The 26,018-nt window shown below is 49.0% G+C and overlaps 1 protein-coding gene and 2 long non-coding RNA genes across 7 annotated transcripts in view; 1 reads left to right on the plus strand and 2 right to left on the minus strand.

The window, feature by feature from the left end:
* LOC131811843 (uncharacterized) lies at positions 1–22,475 on the minus strand. 4 transcript variants are annotated; one of them, XR_009346129.1, is made up of 7 exons: positions 22,338–22,437; positions 21,051–21,160; positions 20,466–20,673; positions 10,614–10,643; positions 8,642–8,929; positions 2,479–3,556; positions 1–251 (listed from the first exon to the last, which is right to left on the minus strand). It is a non-coding gene; the product is annotated as an uncharacterized LOC131811843 (long non-coding RNA). The 4 variants fall into 4 exon arrangements; XR_009346128.1 differs by lacking the exon at positions 21,051–21,160 and having other exon boundaries at positions 22,338–22,475; XR_009346130.1 differs by lacking the exons at positions 8,642–8,929; positions 21,051–21,160 and having other exon boundaries at positions 22,338–22,475.
* The window catches only part of TUBB6 (tubulin beta 6 class V), an 18,094-nt gene continuing 13,860 nt past the window's right edge, over positions 21,785–26,018 (plus strand). Inside the window, exons 1-3 of one of the 2 annotated variants that reach the window (XM_059140797.1) lie at positions 21,785–21,978; positions 22,368–22,476; positions 24,053–24,163. In XM_059140797.1, the coding sequence (XP_058996780.1) occupies positions 21,922–21,978; positions 22,368–22,476; positions 24,053–24,163 (277 nt within the window). In that variant the 5' untranslated portion in view covers positions 21,785–21,921. Of the gene's footprint in view, positions 21,979–22,367; positions 22,477–24,052; positions 24,164–26,018 lie in introns of those variants that run through there. The other variant, XM_059140798.1, reaches the window with a different exon arrangement.
* On the minus strand, positions 23,701–24,515 carry LOC131811844 (uncharacterized). The gene is made up of 2 exons (XR_009346132.1): positions 24,255–24,515; positions 23,701–24,219 (listed from the first exon to the last, which is right to left on the minus strand). It is a non-coding gene; the product is annotated as an uncharacterized LOC131811844 (long non-coding RNA).

Below are 26,018 nucleotides of genomic sequence, written 5' to 3' on the forward strand. Positions count from 1 at the left end.
ATTCTGATTCCTTCCATTCAACTGTTTTTTCAAATTTACATAACAAATATAAACAAAACTGGGAAAAAAACCCACTAAATCCCGGTTCACAGCTTTAATATAATGTAGATGATGCTTGCTTAAGTTAAACTGGGGCTTGCGGTGGAACGTTGACTTGCTGGATGAGAACTCTGGGCTTGCTCGGATCCCTGCAAAGCTTCCCTTCACCGGACACTGTCCCACCACCTGCCGGCACCTCCTGCAGCATCTTCCTATAGAAAGTGCTCAATAAATGTTTGTTAATTAATGGAATAAATAAGTAAAGGAAGAAAGTCCTCCTCTACTCTTTCCTTTAGGAGAATTATTTGGCACACTACAATAATAAGCGCAAAAATACACAACACGGAAATGCACAGACGATGCATAACATGATCATCTAAATTGAAATATGATATAAAACTTCCCAGCGTGAGAATCCAATGCCCACTCAGAAGCTTGGCTTTGGGGGAAACCTGGCTGCCCGACTCCATTCTTTTTTTTTTTCTTTTCTTTTCTTTTTTTTTTTAAATTTTATTTTATTTATTTGAGAGAGAGAGAGAGAGAACATAAGCAGGGGTAGCAGCAGGCAGAGGGAGAGGGAGAAGCAGGTTCCCTGCCCAGCAATGAGCGCAGCAGGCAGAGGGAGAGGGAGAAGCAGGTTCCCTGCCCAGCAATGAGCCCGATGCGGGGTTGATCCCAGGACCCTGGGACCATGAACCAAGCTGAAGACAGATGTCCAACCAACTGAGCCACCCAGGCGCCCCTGCCCATCTGCCAATCTGCCTGACTCAGGGCACAGCTTCCCTGAGCAACGTTATGAATCTGTATAATTAGAATAAAATACCACTCACTCTGAATCAGATCTCAGACCTCAGGCAAGGGTGAAACATCACAAAGAATGTGAGAATGTTTTTTTTTAAAGTCGTGAATGACTCAGCTTCCTGAAGATGAATGAAGCTTCTTCCTCTTGCTGAAGAATGAATTTAAGAAGAAAGAAAGACAGGGGTCCCTGGGTGGCTCAGTCTGTTAAGGTTAAGCTTTGCCTTGGATCAGGTCTTGATCCCAGGACCCTGGGATCCAGCCCCGTGTTGGGCTCCCTGCTTAGCAAAGAGCCTGCTTCTCCCTCTCCCTCTGCCTGCTGCTCTCCTTACTTGTGTGCTCCCTCTGTCAAATAAATAAATAAACGGATAAATAAACAAATAAATAAATGGATAATCTTAAAAAGAAAGAAAGAGGGGCACCTGGGTGGCTCAGTGGGTTAAACCTCTGCCTTCAGCTCAGGTCATGATCTCAGGGTCCTGGGATCGAGCCCCGCATCGGGCTCTCTGCTCGGCAGGGAGCCTGCTTCCTCCTCTCTCTCTCTCTCTGCCTGCCTCTCTGCCTACTTGTGATCTCTCTCTGTCAAATAAATAAATAAAATCTTTAAAAAAAGAAAGAAAGAAAGAAAAAGAAAGAAAGACAGACAGAAAGAAAGAAAGAAAGAGAGGCAGAAGTCAGTGCCAAGTGCATTTTTTTCCTATTCCCTTCAATTTAACTTTTGGGATGAAAAATAGTCATTTCAACAACAACAAAATGTGGCTTATTACTGATAGTGACATAAGTTTTGATTCATTCAAGTTGAAAATACTAAAAACATACAGATCTATCAGAATGGCAATCATGGTATGGCAAAGCTCTGAATTAAAAGAAAATAGGTAATTGTTGCTAGGAAAACCATTCACACTTCAAGCCATTTATAATAATGAAAACTTTCAAAAACGTAATCAAAGGAAATTGATAAAGCAAATGAAAAACATTTAGAGGACACCAAACTTCTTAGCAAACAGATTTAAAAATTAATTTCTAGGCATGATAATGGTTATGTTCCCAAAAGAACTCCCTACCTTTTAGAACTACAAACAGAACTTTTCTCAGATGGAGTAAATGACATTTGCACTATGCTTCAAGATACTTTGGAGTGGAGCAGGAAGTAAATGAGACTATAGCTGAAACAAAAGTACTCATGAATTGACCATTCTTCATGGGTCCAGAGGGGTTCATTATGTTATTTTCTGTTTATGTTTAATATTTTCCACAATAAAAAGTGTTTAAAAATCAGGCATTTTCCAGGTTCTTGGGTGGCTCAGTTGGTTAAAGGTCTGGTTACAGCTCAGGTCATGATCCCAGGGTCCTGGGATGGAGCCCCACAAAGGGCAGGGAGCCTGCTTCTCCCTCTCCCTCTCTCAATGAAGAAATAAAATCTTTTAAAAATAATAAAATAAAATAAAGTAAAATATCTAATGTGCCTGACAGGCTGGAAACTGAAGTAAGAAGACAGGATGAGCCTCGATGGGCGGCCGGTGGGGCTCAAGCCAGAAAAGCAGAGTGAAAATGCATCATGCTGTGTGTATTCACTGTCATGCACAACTGGAATGGAAGTCTTTAACATTTTAGAAAAGAAAATCATTAAAAAATACCTACGGGTGGGGCACCTGGGTGGCTCAGTGGGTTGAGCCTCTACCTTCGGCTCAGGTCATGATCTCAGGTCTTGGGATCGAGCCCCGCATGGGGCTTTCTGCTCAGCGGGGAGCCTGCTTCCCTTCCTCTCTCTTTGCCTGCCTCTCTGCCTACTTGTGATCTCTGTCTGCAAATGAAAAAATAAAATCTTTTTAAAAAATATCTAAAAGAGAGATTTGAAAATTATATATTATAATCTAGGAGAAGCACCAATACTTTTGATTTTATCAGAAAGAACACTTTTTGTTATTAAAAATAACAGATTAGGGCACCTGGTTGGCTCAGTTGGTTAAGCATCTGCCTTCAGCTCAGGTCATGATCCCAGGGTCTTAGGATCGAGCCCCACCTTGGGCTCCATGGTCAGTGGAGAGCTTGCTTCTCCCTCTCTGTATCCTTGCTGTTCTGTCTACTCATGCTCTCTATCTCTGTCAAATAAATAAAAACCTTAAAAAATAATAAGTTAATTCCATAAATTATAAAATTGATCAAATGTTTAAAATATACCAAGCTTGAAGGAGAAGACACTATTGAAATGGAGGCAGAGGAAACACCATTTGTGGATACACACAATGAAACACCAACTCCAGGAGAAAACTATTTTTTTCCCATTGATGATGTCTTACAAATTATATTACAACACACTTGCGGTTTGATGACAAAAGCGAAAAATAGAACAATGTTTTACATTATTTCAAGGTATTGCATTATGTTCCATGGCTTGAAAAGGAAAAATCAACAAGAGGAAGGCACTTACTAAATAACGGCATTCTAACAGAGTTTTTTCACAGGTTGGCTAATCATGGAGATACCGTACAAAATCTCAGGCAGTGTTAGAGAAGTCTAGAAGTGCTTTGAATGGAATTACTGTTGGTTTTGTAGCACTCATGAGCACGAAGAGCAAATGCCACTGAGGCGAAGAGCAGTTCTCCATACAAGACACCCAGTGTCTATCGATGTCATTCCGTGCCAGACCATTGCTCTGACAATGGCTTCATTTAGCTAGCAGTCACCAAGTCATATGGGGAGGTCACATGAACATTTCCTAAAAACCAAAAAAGTGATTCAAAATTAATAAAATGATTTAACAAATTGTGCTACAACTTATATCACATGATTGGGAGTTTATAATATATAGGTTTTTAAAAAAGATTTTATTTATTTATTTGACAGAGAATGAACTCAAGCAGGGGGAGTGACAGGCAGAGAGAGAGGGAGAAGTAGTCTTCCCGCTGAGCAGGGAACTGAAGTGGGGCTCGATCCCAGGACCCTCAGATCATGACCTGAGCCAAAGGCAGACGCTTAACTGAGTCACCCAGGCACCCCTTATAATGTATAGTTTTGTTTAACTAGGGATAAAAATATGTTATTTTGTATTTTTTTTAAATTTTATCTTTGAGAGACATAGAGTGCGCACGTACATGAGGGAGGGGGAGGCAGAGGCAGAAGATCTTAAGCAGACTCTGTGCTAAGCTTGAGCTGGATTTGGGGCACAGTCTCACAACCCTGAGATCATGACTGGAGCTGAAATCAAGTCGGGCGCTTAACCTACCGAGCCACCCAGGTGCCCTTCATTTTGTAGTTTGACTAATTGGGTCAAGTTTTATGGTACCAGTGCCTGCCATTTTTTTAAAAGATTTTATTTATTTATTTGACAGTCAGAGATCACAAGTAGGCAGAGAGGCAGGCAGAGAGAGAGGGGGAAGCAGGCTCCCTGCTGAACAGAGAACCTGATTCAGGGCTCGATCCCAGGACCCTGGAATCATGACCTGAGCTGAAGGCAGAGGCTTTAACCCACTGAGCCACCCAGGCGCCCCTGTTTGCCATTTTTTAATATCACCCTGTGGTTGCCAAACAAACATGTTTTGGTTTGGTTTGGTTTGGTTTGGTTTTGAGCATGTGGTTGTTTGTTACTGCAACAGAGCTGACTAATACACAAGGGATGCCAAGGCTGTGTCCAAAAATAGGTGGGAGGGTAGAGGAGGGGACATGGGCGACATGATTATTACAAAATAGACATGTTTTCTTGAAGACGCCTACAAAATGCAGGTGCTAGTTCCAAGTTCTTTTATTTTTTTTATTTTTTTAAACATTTTTTTTTTTTTAAGATTTTATTTATTTATTTGTCAGAGAGAAAGCGAGCGAGATCGAGCACAGGCAGACAGAGTGGAAGGCAGAGTCAGAGGGAGAAGCAGGCTCCCTGCGGAGCAAGGAGCTCGATGTGGGACTCGATCCCAGGAAGCTGGGATCATGACCTGAGCCGAAGGCAGCTGCTTAACCAACTGAGCCACCCAGGCGTCCCCCAAGTTCTTTTATTTTAACAGCTGTGGTGACTTTAGCGGAGTTAACTGATACTGCTCAGATTTCATTTCTTCATCTGTAAAATGGGTATAATGTTATTTTTCCTTCCCAAGAGCAATGTTATAAGAATAAGACAAGGCTAAAACAGACTGAAAATAATAATATAAACACAAACAGTAAGGTTCTACTAAATAATGGCAGGAAAACACATAGTTCCTGAGAGCATGAAAAAATTACAAAAATACTAATAAAAATATCAAAGGCAGGTCACAAATGAGCAAAATAGTTTATAAAAACAGACACTCAGGGGCACCTGGGTGGCTCAGTGGGTTAGGCCTCTGCCTTAGGCTCAGGTCATGATCTCAGGGTCCTGGGATCGAGCCCCGCATCCGGCTTTCTGCTCAGCAGGGAGCCTGCTTCCCCCCTCTCTCTCTGCCTGCCTCTCCGCCTGCTTGTGATCTCTCTCTGTCAAATAAATAAATAAATAAAATCTTTAAAAACAAAGCAAAAACAGACACTCAAATGAACTCAATTGATCAGACATGAGCAACAATTTCCTCGAATTGTTGATTCGTCTCCTCTCAAAATTGACTCGTCTCTTAGGCTCCTGGGGAGATGAGATTTTGCTCCCTGCTGGGGCAGAGGGTCTTGCTGGGTTCGGGAGGCCCCATGATGGCGGGTTTGGTATTTTCACACCAAGCCTTCAGTGTGCGTGCCTGGCCTGCCCTGGCCTGCCCTCTCAGTGTGATCAAGATGAGAACACGACCAGGTAACCACGACCCCTTTGGCAGGGTCCCCAGAGTGAGGCATGTGGTCCAGGGCTTCCCTTGTCCCCCAGCCTGGAGCCACACACAGAGCTGTCAGCCAAATCGGTGGGTGGGGAGGAGGGAGGGACAAGAAAATAAAAAAATGCCTGTTGTTCAAGCCACTGTGTTTTGCGGCCACCAATGGTGGACATCTCTCAGAAATAGCAAATGGCTCCCCCAGGTGCCGGAGTCCGTGCTCGTCTTGGTTGTCTTGGCCATGCGGGGGGCCCCTTCCCTCTGCACAGCGCCCCTTCCTACTCTTCGGGTGAGACACACACATCGTTCTTTGAGGAACAGCTGGTGCTGGGCTTTCCAATGTCTGGATGGAGCTGCCAGACCCAAAACCACCCGTGGGTCGCCCGGCCCAGGCTAGTCTAGTGGCATCCGTGGTCCCTGCCACATAAAATGCCCAAGAGACCAAGCCTCATGGAAACAAGAGGACAGGCACTGGGGCAGTGGGGTCGGGGCCCTCTCTGCTCCCGTAGCCGCTCCTGACTGCCACACCCCGCTTTCATTCTGAGTCGCCATCGCAGACAGGGTTCAAAGTAGGAACAACAGCCACCTTGGGCAGCTGCGGCATGGAAGGGTCTCGCACAGGGAATTAGGTGCTCATGTCAGCGGGGGGCTGGAGTCAGGGCTGCCTGAGCTCTGGTGCCCCTGATCCTCGACACGCTCACTGGGTCCGAGTGGGTCTGCTGGGAGCTGCAGGGCAGCAGGAGCAAGAGGAAGAGTTCTGCTTCCGAACCAGTGCGCCCACCCCGCCCCAGCATCTCGCTGACCATGTGCCATTTGCAACCAGAGTCCTTGCCACAAGGAGGGCAAAAATTCAGTTCAGTTGTCCAACCTCTCCTGAAAGGAGGGGAGTTTTAGACACCCACAAGGATTCTGATCCCCTTGTTGGGTCAGTCATGTTCCAAATAACTTCTTTCTTTCTTTCTTTTAAGAATTTTTTTTGTTTATTTGAGAGAGAGAGAGCACGCACAAGCAGGCAGAGTAGCAGGCAGAGAGAGAAGCAGGCTCCCTGCTGAGCAAGGAGCCAGACATGGGACTTTTTTTTTTTTTTTTTAAAGATTTTATTTATTTATTTGACAGAGATGACAAGCAGGCAGAGAGGCAGGCAGAGAGAGAGGAGGAAGCAGGCTCCCTGCTGAGCAGAGAGCCTGATGCGGGGCTTGATCCCAGGACTCTGAGATCATGACCTGAGCCGAAGGCAGTGGCTTAACCCACTGAGCCAACCAGACGCCCCCAGACATGGGACTTTAACCAAGGCCCTGGGAGGATGACCCGAGCTGAAGGCAGTCACCCAACCTATTGAGCCACCCAGGTGCCCCACCCCCAAATAACTTTTTTTTTTTTTAAGATTTTATTTATTTATTTGACAGAGAAAGAGATCACAAGTAGGCAGAGAGGCAGGCAGAGAGAGAGACGGAGAAGCAGGCTCCTTGCTGAGCAGAGAGCCCAATGCAGGTCTCGATCCCAGGACCCTGAGAGCATGACCTGAGCTGAAGGCAGAGGCTTAACCCACTGAGCCAACTAGGTGCCGCATCCCCCAATAACTTCTTTACATTTTTAAAAAAGATTTTATTTATTTATTTGATAGAGAAAGACACACAGAGAGAGGGAACACAAGCAGGGGGCAAGAGTGAGGAAGAACAGGTTTCCTGAAGAGCAGGGAGCCCTACGTGGGGCTGGATCCCAGGACCCTGGGATCATGACCTGAGCCGAAGGCAGACGATTAATGACTGAGCCACCCACGCACCTTATTCTATAAATTTTTTAATGTTTTTATCATTACAAAATAGTGATTAAGATGCTCATTATCATGATTACCCTGCAGATGAGGAAGCCTAAAATCTAGAATTTCAGTGCCTTTCTCAAAGTCCCACCAGTACCAGCCCAGAAGCCTTGATCCACCTCTTCCTGAACCCCAAGAGCCCAACTGCTGTTGCAGTTGGTGGAGCACATGGACCTGGAATGGGGTTCGGCAGGTAGCAGGCATCATGCATGCCTGGGAAGGAAACATCTTTTACACTGAGGAGAAAGAAAGACGTAGCAGAAATTCAATATACTGATCCATTTATTTTCCCATTTCGTCCTGGAAAAGGCAAATTAAGCCTTTACTATAAATCTGCCAGGAATACAGTCTTTTCTTTCTTTTCTCAGGAAAGAAGTGGACAGTCAAGGTTTCTTTAAGAAATGCTTCCATGGGAACTTGGGTTTAGGATCTTATGTATAATTTGCATATTTTAAAAGTTTCTGTATTGCCAAAAGGGTTTTTATTGATTGATTTTTTTAAAAAGATTTTATTTATTTATTTGACAGAGAGAGACACAGCGAGAGAGAGAATACAAGCAGGGGGAGTGGGCAGAGGGAGAAGCAGGCTTTCTGCAGAGCAGGGAGCCAGATGCGGGAGTTGATTCCAGGACCCAGGGATCATGACCCAAGCCAAAGGCAGACGTTTAACGATTGACCCACCCAGGAACCCCTATTGATAGATTTTTAATGCTTCCTCCATTCCCCGGAACTATGAGTGAGGAAGCCCTTCACTAATCACAGATCTGACCATGGTCCCCGGCCAACCCACGCTTCTGGAGAAAATCCCCACCTGCCCCCATGTGGCCCCAGGTTCAGCTTTCAGGCAGGGTGGGCTGCAGGGACACTCCGGGGTCTTATTACAGCTGAAGCCTGAGGCTTACACTGAGTACATTCCCCTCTGCAGAGCCTCCTTACTGTGCTGTCTCCTCTGATGGCACTGAGGTCTGCAGGTGGCCCGTGTTGCTGCCCCCCACACTGTGCTCCCCATTCAGCCCTACCACCTGGGTCCCGGTGGTGGCAGGGCAGAACTGCCCTTAGCTTGTTCTAGAAACGGAAAAAGAACAGAAGGGCAGCCACATCACGCCCCAGCCACGACATGAAAAAGGCTTCCTTTTTCCTCCTGATATCCTTGCGCCGCAATTCCAGCGTCCCCAGAACAACAGTCAAGGGCAGGGCTGGGCATCCGCAGCTGTCTGGGCGTCACCCACCTGCTGTGGCATTCCTCAGGAGGGTTGCTGCCTGCCAGGCCCTGTCGAGAAGGCAGATGGCCACATAAAAATAGTCGGGGAGCCCTTGAGGTGCCACTTCTCCAGCTGCTCTGTTGAGTGGAAGCCAGATGAGAGAGGGGACAAGGCATGGCCTCCGTTTGAAGCAGAGGCTGGCGCTCAGTGTGTCTCTCTGGTGGGTGAGCGCAGCCTCTCGCCCAGGGAGGATGAACAGGAAGGGCAGGGAGACGATCTCACTCTCCAGGAAAGCCTTGTGACCCCCAGTTCTCCCTGGAATAAGCACCAGACAAAAGAGGTCTTCCTGTTTCATCAGTTTCCAGCCAATTCTATTGCAGCTGAAACACTGTTGCATTATGCCAGCAGAGATCCAAACCCTGAGCTCCCAGCCCCATATCTTGTTTAAGAAGCTAGGATCTAGGCAATGGGGAGTTACTCATCAGCAGACATAAAGTTTCAGTTGAGCAAGATGAGGAAGTTCTAGACATCTGCTGTGCAACCTTGTATCTATAGTCAATAATGATAGAGTGCAGGGGTGCCTGGGTGGCTCAGTGAGTTAAAGCCTTTGCCTTGGGCTCAGGTCGTGATCCCAGGGTTCTGGGATCCAGCCCCGCATCCGGCTCTGCTCAGCGGGGACCCTGCTTCCTCCAATCTCTCTGCCTGCCTCTCTGCCTCCTTGTGATCTCTGTCTGTCAAATAAATAAATAAAAATCTTAAAAAAAATAATGATAGAGTGTATGCTTTGCTGAGAGGGTAGATCTCACTTTAAGGGCTCTTATTATACAACAAAATGTAAAAGGAGGAAAGAAAAAGCAGCAGTTAGAGTTGAAGAAAGAGTCACAGGGCACGACAAGTTACGTGGCCTCTCTCGGTCTTGGTTTCCTCCTCTGTAGCAGAGCAAATAAGACCTGCCTTGGGAAGGACGGCCTTAAATGAGATACATTGCTTAAAGCACGATGCTCCCTGTTCGGAACACTGTGGACATGGCCCCAGACACGGCTTCATCTCTCCTGATCAAGTGAGTGAGCCCTATAGCCTATATTGGGCAGTGAGTCAAAGAGACATTTTAGGAGGGATAAGCTAAAGAACTGGGAGATAAGCGGTCAGGGTGGGTGGAGGGCGATGCTTTCTGAATCACCAGGCCAGCTGAGAAGCGAGGGAGGGGCTGCCACGACATTCCTGAGGACAGCTGAGACAGCTGGGAGCAGGTGGCCCCCAGTATGAACTGAGCTGAACTCTCCAAAGCAGTCTCTTACTACGGAGGAGGAAGGATGAGAACGTCACATTGCTTTGGTCTGGCACTTTCAGGTTTGCGGGCATCTTCAGGTCTGTTACGTCAGGTGCTCCCAGCAAGCCTGCCAGGTGGAAAGACCCACCCCACTCCAGAGCCCCGGAGCAGCGGCCTCTGGGCTTGTTCCCTGCCTTCCCAGATGCCCTCCCCCCCAACACCTGCAAGAGCACCCAGGGCCACGTCCACAGCTAAGATGAAAACTCAGTCCCTAACTAGCCCGGGGAGTAGGTGGGGCAGAGAACGAGGCACAGTTGATTGTAATCAGTTGTGAACCATTCTGACTCTGCTTTTAAAATGCCGTCTGAATTTACACTTAATTCTCAGAAAACCCTGGTGGACACATCTTTGTTCAGGAAGGCAAGGCTAAATTTTTCCTCATTTCCCATTATGATATTCTGGGCCCTCCCTTTAGGAAGGGGAAGCCCTCTGCACTGCAAATTTTCTTGCATTCTACTTTCTTCGTTTCCAATCATTTACTGGATGCAGGTGCCTAGTGAGCTGTGTCCTGAGTGCTGCATACAGGACTTCTAGTCTCTAACCTTGGGAATTTACAGTCTGGTCCAGGAGGGAAGAATTCTAAATGTGGGACACCTGGAGAATATGATCATGGAGACCAAGTGCATGATACCGGGGTTGGGGCAGACTGGAAGTTGAATGCTGACTTACCTGTGTGGCAATGTCATGTCCAATGGGAATCTAGGACCAGAAAAAGAGGACATCATCTAATTATTCCAACTTGGGGGGGGTGGGGTGATGCACATAACTTAATTTAATCCAAGCCACAGGGGTAAATAGCAAAAGCCCCAACAGTCCCATTTATGCTTTTAGTTGGGAAAGTATAGCAGAGCTTTAACTGGTTTTCCTGGCACTGTTTCATTACATAACAGCTCAGTGAGTGATAGGAGGGGCTGGAGAAGGGATGAACAGGTCCAAACGTCTCAGACACGTCCCAGGGCAGGGAGAGGCCAGCTGACACATGCCAGGAGGAGGCGAGGGATGTGGCCTGAGGGGCTCTGACAGCAGCAACAGGCAGAAGTCCCAAAGGTGGGGATGCCTGGGTGGCTTAGTGATTAGGTGTCTGCTTTCGGTTCAGGTCATGATCCCAGGGGTCCTGGGATCGAGCCCTGCACTGGGCTCTCTGCTCAGCAGGGAGCCTGCTTCTCCCTCTCCAATTCCCCCTGCTTATGTTCCCTCTCTTGCTGTGTCTCTCTCGGTCAAATAAATAAATAAAATTTAAAAAAAAAAAAAAAAGGAAAAAAGAAGTCCCAAAGGTGGATGGAGCAGATTGCCAGAGTTCCAGGCAGAAGATACAGGTAGAGGTGATGCTGAGAGGAGCAGGAAGCAAGAAGGACCAGGAAGCTGCATGGGGAGAGTCTCCAGGTCCTCAGGAGGCTCGGGCTGGGGGACCCACAGCAGAGTCCAAGTCACAGGGAGATAAAGTTCCACGGCGGGAACCAAGGGTCAAAGTTCAGGGCAGCAATAAATTAAATTAGATCTTCTTTCTAGGAGTCAATGGACACAAGTTCAGACCTATAAGATTTCTGTCACAAAAAAAAAAAAAAAAAAAAAAAAAAAAGTATCCTGGCAGGCATGCAAACGCTCATTGGATTCATCACGAACAAGATGCTAGCAACTCCCGTCGACCTCAAGAGGAGAAGGCGGGGGTCGCAAGAGGTCCCCAGGAAACCCTGGTTCCTGGGATGTGGTGCACATTAACTGGGATGTGGTACCCGGAGGGTTGGAAGCATTATGTGGTCACCCTCACTGCTGGGGCTTCCCAGCCTTGTTGGGAGATCCCAAATCTCATTAACACGGTCCCTTTGGATCCTGGGCATCTAGTCGATTATTCTTGCGCTTTCCTGGGGCAGCGCGGGTAGAGTGTGGGGAGGGGGTCCGCTCTGCCTGTGCAAATAAGTCCCATTGAAATTCTCCTTCCCTGGGGCGCCTGGGTGGCTCAGTGGGTTAAAGCCTCTGCCTTCGGCTCGGGTCATGATCTCAGGGTCCTGGGATCGAGCCCCGCATGGGGCTCTCTGCTCAGCGGGGAGCCTGCTTCCCCCTTCCCTCTCTCTGCCTGCCTCTCTGCCTACTTGTGATCTCTGTCTGTCAAATAAATAAATAAAATCTTTAAAAAAAAAAAAAAAAAAAAAGAAATTCTCCTTCCCTGATGGTTCCCATATAACTGCCCTTCCTCGCGCACTTACGGGCAGACTCATTCATTCAACTTCCATCACTTTCTTCCTTAATATTAACATGAAAAAAAAAATGTTTCCAAGTCATTTAATAGTAAGAATGATGGCAACCACTATTTATTCCCAGCATATCAAGTTATTATAATTGTTTCTTTTTCTTATTTGTTGCAGAGGTTACTAAAACTTGATGACAATTCTAATCAGTCGTAGCCCAGTGTTTTGGATTCAGTAAACACCCAACATTTGTTGAAGAAAAGGATGAATACATCGGTGAATCATCAACACTCAAAATAGCATCCTACGACAGAACCAGGCAGAACAGACTGAGGTGGCTCTGACCTTGGAGCTTTGATCCCCCAGGCCCTGCCAGGGAGCTGATCCAGCAAGGCAGAGGGAGAGTGCTGGAGAAACAGGCATGGGCGCTAACCCCAGGGGCAGATCCATCTGTGGGAACACATGGCGGGTCTTCTCTGTATTTCTCCTTTTCCTTTTACGCATGGAGGTCTCTCTCTTCCTTTTTGTCCTCGTCCTGCCTTCTCCATTCTCTTCCCTAACAGATAAAACTGAACACTTATGTTCATCAACGAGGTAAATATTTGTTTGATGACAGGAATCGATCAAAATCCTAGAGGAGAGGGGCACCTGGGTGGCTCAGTTGGTTGGGTGTCTGCCTTTGGCTTAGGCCACGATCCCAGAGTCCTGGGATCAAGTCCTGCATGGGGCTCCTTGCCCAGTGGGGAGACTGCTTCTTCCTCTGCCTGCCGCACCCCCTGCTGTGCTCTCTCTAATAAATACATAAAATCTTAAAAAAAAAAAAAAAATCCTAGAGGAGAACATAGGCAGCAACCTCTATGAACTCAGCCACAGCAACTTCTTGCTAGAGACGTCTCTAAAGGCAAGGGAAACAAAGGCAAAAATGAACTATTGGGACTTCATCAAGAAGAATGAAGAATCTTCATCAAGAAGAATATTACAGCAAGAGAAACAGTCAACAAAGCCAGAAGAGAACCGACAGAATAGGAAAAGATATTTGTAGATGACATATAAGATAAAGGGCTAGTATCCAAGATCTATAGGGCTAGTATCCAAGATCTATAAAGAACTTCTCAAACTTGACACCCAAAGAACAAATAATCCAATCAAGAAATGGGAGAGGACATGAATAGACATTTCTGCAAAGAAGACATCCAGATGGCCAACAGACACATGAAAAAGTGCTCCACATCACTCAGCATCAGGGAAATACAAATCAAAAGCACAATGATATACTACCTTACACCAGTCAGAATGGCTAAAATTAACAAGTCAGGAAACAACAGATGTTGCCAAGAATGCGGAGAAAGGGGAACCCTCCTACACTGTTGGTGGGAATTCAAGGTGGTGCTGCCAGTCTGGAAAACAGCATGGAGCTTCCTCAAAAAGTTGAAAAAATAGAGCTACCCTATGACCCAGCAATCGCACTACTGGGTATTTACCCCAAAGACACAAATGTAGTGATCTGAAGGGGTACCTGCACCCCAATGTTTATAGCAACAATGTCCTCAAGAGCCAAACTATGGAAAGAGCCCAGATGTCCAGATGTCCGTCGATAGATGAATGGATAAAGAAGATGTAATATTTATACACACACACACACACAATGGACTATTACTCAGCCATCAGAAAATGAAATCTTGCCGTTTGCAATGATGTAGATGGAACTAGATGGTATTAAGCCCAGCGAAATAAATCAGAGAAAGACAATTATCATATGATCTCACTCATATGTGGAATTTAAGAAACAAAACAGAGGATCGTAGGGAAAGGGAGGGAAAAATAATACAAGACAAAATCAGAGAGGGAGACAAATCCTAAGAGACTTTTACTCATAGGAAACAAACTGAGGGCTGCTGGAGGGGTGGGGGTAACTGAGTGATGGGCCTTAATGAGGGCACGTGATATACTGAGCACTGGGTGTTATATACAGCAGATGAATCACTGTACTCTACCTCTGAAACATTATGCACTATATGTAAATCAATTGAATTTAAATTTTAAAAATAAATAGGTAATTAAGTATTTCTCTCTCTCTCACACACACACACAACCTTCTAAATCACACAATCACTTAAATCGATTTCTGTTTCATTTAACATAAATTTTTTACAGCCCTATGACTGCAACCAAACAAAGTTGTCATCTGCAGTTCTAGAACTGAGAGAATAATGCATTTATATGGTACGTACTTGAAGACAAACGTGCTGAGTGCCTGCTCTTGGGCAACCTTCTCATCAAAAGTAAAGACCTTTACATCCCCAGTACATAATCTGCCCAACAATCGGATAAGCCTGGAGTTATACCCCCCATTTCCCCAGGTGGCAGGGCGGAAACTAAATTTATTCTGTCCATTCTCAAAGCTCCACAAGGCACCAATCCTAGCCACCACACTTTATTAGCGGGACAGTTTTCTGCTCTAACATTCCCAAGGAGGTTACTGCAGAAGTCACGTAGAAAGGGACAGGGAACACTTTGCACATGAAACTGTCAGGGGTGGTTCCCATAGGACGGGTGCGAGTGAAGTGGCCCGGTGGGGTACACAGAATTTCATTGGAGTGACTCCCATCATGTTAGGGCTGACTCCAGGTAGAGGTGGCAGAAGTGTCCTTTCCTTTCTCAGGGACAGGCTGGGGGCCTCCCAGGGGCCACCTCCAACTAATCAGGGCAGGGCCCCATATCTTTATTCACACACACACCAGACCTCAAGCCCCTGCCAGCTGAGCCTCTAAGGTATTTCTTCTTTAAGGGAAAAGCACAGGCTTTGTCTCCCTCTCAAAGAATTCCAGGCATCCAGAGACCAGGAGAGGAGGTCTGGGGGTTGGTGAGGCTCTCCCTCTTCAAAAAGATTCTCAGCCTCAGATCGCAATGAGCTCTTTCCTACACTGCTCCTCTCTGCCTCTCTTCTGGAAAGAGGGCTAACAATGCAGATCGAAATCCTTTGAAACATAGTGTTTGCTCCAGTGATTCCACTTGTAGGGACGAATCTTCAGTTCTAAGTTCAAAAACATTTCGCTTACAAAGATGTTTGTTGAAGCATTATTGACAGTAGCTGGAAACTGGGAACAATGGGGATAGCCAAACAGAAGGAAATAATTAGAATACTCTATAAAATGCTGTACCTTCGCTAAGGATGGTCTGTATGGGGGCACCTGGGTGGCTCAGTCCTTAAGTGTCTGCCTTCGGCTCAGGTCATGGTCCCAGGGTCCTGGGATCGAGCCCATCATCAGGCTCCCTACTTAGCGGGAAGCCTGCTTCTCCCTCTCTCACTTCCCTTGCTCTCGCTGTCTCTGTCTCTGTCAAATAAATAAATAAAATCTCAAAAAAAAAAAAAAAAAAGGATGGTTCTTATGGAGCACCATACAAATGTGAAAAAGATACGCTTTCAAAGTTCAGGGTTTCAAAGCCCACACGCCACAGGAAACTAATTAAGTGTAAGAAAACTGGTTGTAGAATAAGACTGCCAGGACGGGTTCCTGGAAGGGAGGAGTTGGGTGATGGGGATTAAGGAGGGCCCTTGTGATGAGCATTGGCTGTTGTATGAGGTGAGAAATCACTAAATCCTACACCTGATACTAATATTACACTATACGTTAATTAAAAAAAAAAAAAAAAAGACCGCCAGGAAATGCATCCAAATGTTAATTAATTAATTAATGGTTTTGGGGGGTTGGATTTTGTTTTTTGTTTACTTTTCAGTTTTTTCCAACTTTTGTGAAGCTTGTCTATTACCACCCCACCCCTTTTTAAAATTGTGGTTCAAAAAAAGGGCACAACATAAAATGTACCATCTTCGCTATTTTAAAGCATACAGTTCAGGAGCATTCAGTATATTCAGTGTTGTGCAACAGATCTCCAGAATGTTCAACTCATCTACTAGGGTTTAATGGGAAAAGAATATAACGATTATTTTTAAAAATATAAAGTATGCAAGGCTAGCCTTGAACATTATCCTGATTCAGCTGGTTTTAAAAATCCCAGGATGAAGGTGCCTTTCCTACCTGTCTCTGGCCTCCAGCTAAGTCACCTGGCTGGAACATTCTGGAGCCCCTTCTCCCCAGGGCAGCTCCCCACCAGGGCCTCTGCCCCTCTCAGCACGTCTCTCCCCTCCTCCATAGCACCTGGGTGTGCTGGGGCCTCAGCCCTTCACCCCACACACCCTGCAGTGTGTGTGGTCAAGATAAGGGGTCAGGGTGAGAAAGAATGAGGGAAAGGTCCCCTGAGTGTGTTCTCGGGGGCTGGGATCCCGTCACCCACCCCCATACTCTAGGAGGCAGCTTTTTACCAGAGTGTGTTCTCCTGGATGTTTGGACTCATGGCCTTTGCATCTGGTCACTCAACCCCCTCATGTTGCTGAGGAAGAAGCTGAGACTTGAAGGTCACATCGGGGATGGGAGCCCGGGATTCTGCCACCTCACACAGAGCTCTTCCTTCTAGAACAGACTGAAGACTGTTACATTAGGCACAGTATCGGAGAAAATGGTCAGCGTTGGAGCTGATTCCATGACTGGGAAAATACAAAGTTAGGTTGGGCTGGGTAAAGCCATCTGACTACAGCAAGACATGGTGCCATTTTTGCCACATTGCCACACAACAGGGCAACACTTCCATTACCAGCAGGTGGCTGTCAGGTTATATTTGTTACAAAGTTGATTTGCTACACTCAGTTTGAATGAATGAATGTTTATTCTTCATTGTGTACTTTATGGATATATGCTCACTATTTTTTTTTTAAGATTTCATTTATTCATTTTAGAGAGAGAATGAGAAAAAACAGGGGGAGAGGCAGAGGGACAAAGAGGCTCCCCCACCACCCCATCCAGCTGGGAGCCTGGCTGTGGGGCTCAATCCCAGGACCCAGAGATTGTAACCTGAGCCAAGGGCAGACTCCCAACCTTCTGAGCCACCTGGGCCCCTGCTCATTACGTCCCTAGAAGGAGGTGAAATGGGACAACCAGGTCACATTTTAGGTCAGCTGGCTCTTTTTTAAGTTAGGAAAGGTGCTGATCAGTCACAAGATATGAGAGCTGCAAGGGAATTTTTTTTTTTTAAGATTTTGTTTATTTATTTGAAGGAGAATACAAGTAGTCAGAGAGGCAGGCAGGGAGAGAGGAGGAAGCAGGCTCCCTGCTGAGCATGCAGGCTCAGTCCCAGGACCCTGAGATCATGACCTGAGCCAAAGGCAGAGGCTTTAACACACCCAGGGCGCCACCCCGGCGCCCCCTGCAAAGGAATTTTAAGATCACCTGGTTAACTCTGGCTGATGAGGAAACGGGTTTTATTTAAACCCAGAACCTCCAGGATGCAGGGTTAGGAGGCACAGTTAACTTTCCGATTCATTTCCCACCTAGAGCAGAACAGGCTGCCAGCAGCCCCACCCCACAGGGGCTCCCCGTGGCACTCCAGGGCCTACGGCATTCCATAAAAACAAAGATATTCTCCAATCATACATCCCAAACCGGTCTTGTCTAGCAATGGCCTATAAAACTGGATCCTTATTTTTGTTCCCAACCCAAAACAAAAGCGGCTGGAGAGGGAGCATCGTGGAAGGGTGCCATCACGTGACCATCCCCATCCCCACTGCCCGGGTGAACCCGATCATGGAAATTCCGAGTAGGGTGGGCTGGGGGCTGTGTGTGCGCATGCGTACGTGTGTGTGTGCGTGCGTGCGTGGGCCGGGCCCAGTCATCTGTCCTTTGGCTCTTCTCTTAGCCACCTCTCTACCTTCATGGGGCAGCATCTGCAGGTTCCTGCCTCGCAAACCAGCAGGGCTCCTGCACACATGGCCCTTGAGTTACTGTTGGGGAGCTGGGGTTAGAGCCAAGGGAGCTACCCCGCCAACATCGCAGGGGCTCTAGAGTGAATGGTGATTCGTCTCCTCCCTCTCTCTTCTTGCTTGATGCGGAAGGGATGAGAGAGACGGTGCCCTGTTTTCAAAGACCTCCCGCCTTTGGAGGCCCTTCTTGGAGGTCCTTTTCCTCCCTTAGAGGCCCTGTTTCTCAGCTGCAAGGAACTTTCTGCTCATCCATCCCATCTCTGTGCCCCAGGGAAGGGACAACAGCCACCCCCATACTCTAGGAGGCAGCTTTTTACCAGCAGATACTGAGGCTGTGGTCAGGCTGTCTGTGCCCTCCGTTCACTGGGCTCCTTCATGTATTGGTACTTCCCCGCCCCCACCCCTTCATTTGAGAAGTTTACAAACCTATAGAAAAGTTAAAAGGACAATACAATAATCAAAAGAACACCTATTGCCCATCATGTTGCCACAGACAAGACGGTCTCTGCCTTGGGCGGTACCGCTTTAGGCACGGCTGCTAGGATGTGCCCACACCACTGTTTCAGCAGCCAGGATGGGAGAAGCCCCCCGCACAAACGTCCCAACCTGCTTCCAGGGCCACCTTCCTACCCCATGGTGGACGGTGACACTGATGTGCACAAAGGGATGGCTGTGTGGGGGCGGGGGGGTGCTGGGGTGCTCATAGGAACACAGGAGGCCTGTCCCAGCGTGGGATGGAGTTGGAGGGGGAGAGACAGGAGGGGGGCAAGCTGAGAGTTGGGGCTGGAGGCTAGAGCCCTCCCCACTCCACTGCCACTCCTGATGCACTTCCCTGAGGCATCTGAGAATCCTACGTTGGAACCTGGCTTGCCAGACAGGAAAAAGTAGGGCAGAATGAACTCTTTAAAACTTTTGTAGACTTAATTTATAACTCCTACATCAGGCACAGGTGTCCTGTTGCTCCAGCCCCATCACTGTGAGGGCCTTAGCCACGGGGGCTGGGATCCTGTCACCCACTGCCAGCAAGGTGACGGCCACTCTGAGCGTCGGTTCTCTCATGGGCAATAACATCTGCCTTGGAGGGATGTTGTGATGATTCTATAAATTCTGTGGAAAAGCGTGTGGACGTAAGCCTAAGTCACCTTAGTTTCTCGCCCTTCTGATGTGGTCGGTAGGCCGGTCTACAGGGAGTGTCCATCAGAAACTCTACTTAGTCAACTTTCCCCCATTGAATCCTGTTACCAAGCCGTGGTCCTGAAGCCACTGACACCTACTTTCTGGTTCCTTCAAATATCTTGGATGCAAATCCCCACCGAAGGACTAGCATTGAAAACATGGTTATTGCCACAAACAGCCAAAGCTGCTGAAGAAGACACTTTTCTTTAAGCTACTTAGTGGCTTGATTCCGCAAGGGCTGTGGGACCAGAGCTGAGCAAAGGCTCCCCCAGGAACCCGAGGCCTTCCACTCCCCCACCTCCTGACACTGGATTCAGTCCCAGGAGATGGAAGAGGGGAACATTTACTTGGAGTCAATAATTAAATGGAACAATGGCCACAGAGAGCCTAAGCAAGGGTGCCAGCTACTCGGAAGAAGACAGCCGGGTCACCTCAGGCTGAAAGTTTGATGGTGGCGTGTGGGCAGGGCTGTGGCCTCTGGCATTGAGAAGGTGCAGGAGGGACCAGGGCCAGCGACGCAAAGGGTAAAGAAAATAATCCTTAACATCAGAAACATTTGGAAAACTCCAGAAGGAAAAAATCTTTCAAGTTCTCTGCCTCTTTCCAACCACACATTCGTGAGGACTTCCCCAAGGTTTCCTTGTATCTAAAAAGAAACTGCTGGTGCAGGTGACAGAGCGCTGTCCCTTCCACTTTGTGTAGCATTTCAATTTGGCTGGGGCGTGGGGGGGGGTGGGGGCGCAGTCCGGCCTTTCCAGAGTCTCCCCACCGAAAGTGCTCACACAGGGAAACTCATGCAGAAGTCTTCGGTGGATGTACATTCCAAACGAAGGTGCCACAGAACCAGAGCCCCTAGGGTAATCCTTTCGCTTTACACATGAATCAGCTAAAGCCCAGAGAATTGGAGTGAACACAAAACTAATTGGAAACAGAACCGGAATTGAATTCCAAGTCACCCTGACTCTCCACCCAGTGGTCATTGCTTTCTACCACACAACAGGGCGTGGAAGAGGGACTGTCGCTCCCTGAGGGCCTAATTCATGCCCAGAAGTAACCTTGATTACCCCTGGCATGCCTTAAGTGTCTGCCACATGGGTACAGGAGTGAGCGAACCCTGCCAGCTAGAAGCATCCATAGGAGTGAACTGGAGAGAGTTCTAGGTGTGTGGGTGTCCGTGGTGGGCATGCCTATGGAGAGGGCTGGCAGCAGAAGGGCCCAGGCTGGGTGGGGCAAACAGAGGGGGTGGGGCAGAATGAGGGCAACTGAGGAGGGACAGGAGGGACGGGTAGGGGGCCAGAGCCCAGAGGGCCCACATGTCAGCCCCTAAAATGAGGACTGTATTACCTGCTGGAGGGTGAGAAGGGAGCAGGTGCCCAGGAGGGACCATCCAGCAAACATGCAGAAGCGGGAGGACTGGAGTTCAGAGCGAGGTCAGGGCTGTACCATGTTCTAAAAGAAATACGGAGCCATGATTTGCATAGGCAGAGTTGTCTCCAAGTCCGCAGAGAGGGCTTAGTTCGTTCTGCTGAATTGGTCTGCCTTTCCGTGGCCCCTGGAGGAGAGAGAGGCCCGTGTGATTAAACTTTCCCTCTAGCGTCCTCACTCGTCCTGCATTTAAAGAGCAGGCACACAGGTACACCTCGCTCGGAAGAGCAAAAGGGACCCCCCACCCCCCCGCACCCAGGAGTAGGGAAGGTGAAGGGGCCAGCAGAGGTGGAAGGCAGTCCTCTGCCCCTCCTGGGGCCAAAGAGCTTTTTCATCGCTGACTCCAGATGGAGAGGCTGCGTAGACAACTGTGCGGGGGTGTGCGTGCGTGTGGGTGTGTGTGGGTGTGCGCGCTTGTGTGTGTTCGCTGTCGGCCCCAGCCAGGGATTCACTTTAACTAAATCCCACTACAAAAGATTCGGGGTCGTCGGAACCGAATGGTACCTGTATTCCGAGACGCACAGGCAGGAAAGCAAGGCAGTGAGAGCCAATGCCCGAGACGAGTGTCAGAGTCACGCCGAACACTCCACTTTCGTGTCCCAAAGCCCGTCTCCCTGCAGGGTTTGCCCCGCAGCGCGGGCGGGGAGCCCGGGCGGGGGGCGCGGAGGGACTGTGAGCACCCACGACTCCCAAGCGCCCCGGCCTGGCCCCGCCAGGCTCCGGGTGGGCCCCCGCCTGCCCACGACGGCTCAGCGGGAAGGGTCTCCCTCCCGGGAGGGTCAGCAACAGGAGTGTGGGCAGCAAAATGGGGGCGGCGACCGGCCAGAACCGTGTCCTTCCCGTCCGCCTCCCCACTTTGGAAGTCCCCAACGACTAACCCTACCTCCGCCCCCAAACCCGCTTCAGTAGGCTCTTTTCCCGGCCTGACTTCCCCAGCAAGGGGTCCTCAGTTCCCCTTTCTGTTCTCCCTCCTGGGACAGAACCGCGTGGAAGCTGCCCCAGGAAGATGGCCCAGGGGGAGGCGAGCCGAGGTGGGGCGCGGGCAGCGGGGTGCCCGGGGCGCGAGCCCTGGCGGAGGGGTGGGGTGGGGAAGGAGCGGAGGCCGGGAGAGAAGGGAGGCCCAAGGCCCGCCAGGATCGGAGGAGGCGCGGCCCGGGAGGGCGAGGCCCGGGGGTGGGGGCTCTGGAGGCGCTGAGGGGAGCGGGGGCTGAGGGGGCGCGGCCGGGGAGGGCGAGGCCCGCGGCCATTGGTTGGGCTGCCAGGATCGGGGGTGGAGAGCAGGCAGAGGGTCGAGTCCCAGGGAGAGCGCCCCGGGCCCGCAGTCGCCGCGGCGGTCCGAAGAGCCAGTTCCCAGAGCGCAGAGCCGGCGCCCGCCATGAGGGAGATTGTGCACATCCAGGCGGGCCAGTGCGGGAACCAGATCGGCACTAAGGTGGGCCGGGCACCGGGCTTCCTGAGGGTGGGCAGCGAGCAGGCCTAGGGTGCCGGGGCTTGACCCCCCGGTGCGGGCGCCCCGGTGCGCACCCTCTGTGCGCCTCGGTCCTCGGAGCCCTGTCCTGCCCTGCGCTGCACCCGGGAAGTGCTTGGAGGAGTGGCGCGGCCGAGGACGGGGCGTCACAGCCAGGGACCCCCCCTGCCCCTCACCCTACCCCCACCCCAGCTGGGAGCGGCGGCCGGCGGCTCAGGCGCGCCTGGAATTCGGCAGCCGGGCCCCGCGCACCCCGCCCCGCGGGGCCAGCCGTGGCGTGAGCCGGGGGGGGGGGGGGGGCGCCCTAGGCTCCGGGTTCTCACCGTCTCTTCCCCCGCCTTGCCCTTCTCAAGTTTTGGGAAGTGATCAGCGATGAACACGGTATCGACCCAGCCGGAGGCTACGTGGGTGACTCGGCGCTGCAACTGGAGAGAATCAACGTCTACTACAATGAGTCATCCTGTGAGTAGCGCGGCGCCGCCGGGACTCCGCCCTTCCCCGTCGGACCCCGCCGTCCCCCTCCCAAACCCTGGCCGTCCTCACTTCGGTTTCTGGCCACCCATCAGGAACCCTAGTCATTCCGCTCCGGGCCCTCGGCCACCCCCGCCTGGACTCTGGCCATGCCCCGCTTGGACCTGGGCCATTCTCCTCCCGGACCGGGCCTTCCCCCTCTGGGACCCCGGCCTTCCCGAGTCTTCTCCGATCGACCCAAGGTTAGCTTTCAGGATAACGCCCTCGCGCGAGGGTAGTTTGCCCTCGGAAGTTTTCCCGGGTTATATAGCAGGATGCCCGACTCTTTCCTCTCTCGCCCTGGGGCGGGAAATCCGCCGTCAGTTTCTTTCAAACAACCGAATTTGGCCTATCACGGAGTCTGAACTCTTGAACCAGACAACCCGTTAGTGTTGTGAAATCACTTACTGGGTCACGTAGGACTTTCTGTTTTGTTTTTCGGTTTAATGGAGATTCTTGGCTAAAAATCTGAAAAGCACCCCCGTTAAATGACTTATCTGACCTTTTACCAACGTCCAAAAGCGTTCTATGCTCTCAATTCTGGATCATTGGTGGAGTGCAGTAAAAATTCCAAGCTGTGGCATATCCAAGTTTGGGAATAATCTCACCTCTGCTCTGGGTACCTAGGTATATATTGTGGCTACATGTATATGTTATTTGTTACAGTTTTTATTATAAAAGTGATAGGTGCCCTTCACTAAACAGCACCACTAAGACTTTGAAAGGACACCCAGAAAATGACAGACGCATGACGTATGTCCCCAGAAAGAATTACTCCTGTTTTTGGAGTCACTTGCCATTTGTCTATACAAGAGCTGTGAAGAGCAGGATACATAAGTCACTGGGTTTTATCCATCTAGCAGCTAGAAGGAAAGATCTGGACCAGCAGGGCATAGAATATGAAATTTCAAGATAGCCCTCAGGAAAATTCCAGTTAGGTCCTGCTTGTTAACTTGCTCTCTTCAGTCTGCGTGTGTGTGTGTAGCGGGACAGGAGTTATAGGGCAGATCCTGTGTGCAGTCCCAAGTTCCTGCCCAGTAGGCACTTGTTCATGAATGAGAGTGCATCCCAGAAACGGCCCCATAACCAGGTGCTCAGACTACAGCTTGGGTTCCTGCATGTGTGTGCATGAGGGAGGTGCCAAAAAGTGGAAAGAATGTCAGAGCCACACAGCGGTTTGCTGCAACAGAGACAGTTTATTTCCATGGAGCTCAAAAAGTAAAGCTTCCCAACAGGAAAGAGGTGTCAGGGTGAAGTGGAAAATACAGAAGGCAGGAAGTCAGGAGACCTGATTTCTCATCCTGCTTATTCCTGGTACTTCCTCTGCCCATTCATGCTTGGGCTGGTTTCCTCATCGGGACAGCATCAGCTGGGACAGTGTTCCCCGGTCCCCTCCCAGCACTAAGGTTCTGTCTCTAAAGAGACCCTGCTTCCTACCATCTGGGCAGCTGGGGGGACTCACTGTGGGGCAGCCCATGACCCTGGAGACCAGAAAGTGACCTTGGGCGTGGGCTTTGTTCTCTTCCAGCTCAGAAATACGTCCCCAGGGCTGCCCTGGTGGACTTGGAGCCTGGCACCATGGACAGTGTGCGGTCTGGGCCTTTCGGGCACCTCTTCCGGCCCGACAACTTCATCTTCGGTGGGTTCCCTCTCTCTTGCTTCCTTCTGCCTTTTTCTTTTTCTTTCTTTCTTTTTCTTTCTTTCTTTTTTTTTTTTTTTTTTTTTTTTACACATTAAACTGATATATGTGCGAGATTAAAAGACAAAGAAAAGCTTAGGATGGAAATCAGCACTCCCCAGTGTCATGCCAGGGTGCTGTGCCTTTTAATTCTCGACTTTTCTTTAGGAACATAATCTCCGTATCGCTAAAGGAAGTGCTTGTATTGATAGTTCTTGGTTTAACAGATTTTTTTAGACATTAGCTTCTTTCTTCCCCTTATAAATGATCATAACATGATGATAATCATTTGTTGGTTCTTGTGTTGCTCATCTTTCAGTTGCGATGTGTTTATACCTATGTTTCTTTTTCATTACCTCAAGGCAGTTACTCTCCTTTCTCCCCAAAGTTCGGCACCATGTGAATTTTGTTTTGTTAAAACTGGGTAAATCCGGGGCGCCTGGGTGGCTCAGTGGGTTAAGCCGCTGCCTTCGGCTCAGGTCATGATCTCAGGGTCCTGGGATCGAGCCCCACATCGGGCTCTCTGCTCAGCAGGGAGCCTGCCTCCCCCCCTCTCTCTCTGCCTGCCTCCATGCCAACTTGTGATCTCTGCCTGTCAAATAAATAAATAAAATATTAAAAAAAAAAAAAACAAAACTGGGTAAATCCTTCCCTCCCTTCTTCTACCTAAGACATAAAACACCTGTCCCTCTGCATACTCCAAAAGGAAAAAAAAAAATTAAGATTTTATTTATTTGACAGAGAGACCCAGCCAGAGAGGAAAGGGAACACAACCAGGGGAAGTGGGAGAGGGAGAAGCAGGCTTCCCGCCAAGCAGGGAGCTCGATGCAGGGCTCGATCCCAGCACCCTGGGATCATGACCTGAGCCAAAGGCAGAGGCTTAGTGACTGAGCCACCCAGGTGCCCCCCAAAGAAAATTATATAACATTAAATGAAGTGACACCGTTAGTGCTACTGGCCTCCATCACCCTATAGCCATGGTTTTTAGAATCAAGATTAAGTAGAGACAGAATCCTGAAAGATTTTATTGGTACACAAACTGATAACTCTGTAGCAGAGTTAGGCAGTGGCCTATTTCAATGTTACATACCGCTTCAGTTAGATTCACTGATGTTCTTTCTCAAAAATTACCAGTGTAATTGAGTAAGAAATGTGCCCAGAGAGAAAAATACTACTTAACCAACAGAAGTACCTCAATCAACCAAGCACAGTTTCAGTGTCCGTAAAAGGCAAAGTGTCTCACATGGAAATGAGAGAATCTTTTTTGTTTTATTTATTTATTTGACACAGAGAGAGAGACAACAAGAGAGGGAACACAAGCAAGGGGAGTGGGAGAAGGGGAAGCAGGCTTCCCGCCGAGCAGAGAGCCTGATGTGGAGCTCCATCCCAGGACCCTGGGATCATAACCTGAGCTGAAAGCAGGTGCTTAACGACTGAGTCACCTAGGGGCCCCGAAATGAGAGACTCTTAAGACTGATTCAGGGCTTAAAGTTACTGTGATATAGAAATTAAATCTATCAAAGATCTGCTTTCCAACCCCTTCCTCAAAAGGCACCAGATAGAGACAATTTCATTGAGGGTAACAGGTAATCCTATTTAAATCCTATATATCTAGATTATCTTCCACACAGTAAGTTTGATAGGGGCGCCTGGGTTGCTTAGTGGGTTAAAGCCTCTGCCTTCAGCTCAGATCATGATCCCAGGGTCCTGGGATCCAGTCCCGCATCGGGCTCTCTGCTTAGCAGCGAGCCTGCTTCCCCCTCTCTCTCTGCCTGCCTCTCTGCCTACTTGTGATCTCTGTCTGTCAAATAAGTAA

The sequence above is a fragment of the Mustela lutreola genome, chromosome 11 (genome assembly GCF_030435805.1).
Source record: "Mustela lutreola isolate mMusLut2 chromosome 11, mMusLut2.pri, whole genome shotgun sequence".
Classification (NCBI taxonomy): domain Eukaryota; kingdom Metazoa; phylum Chordata; class Mammalia; order Carnivora; family Mustelidae; genus Mustela; species Mustela lutreola.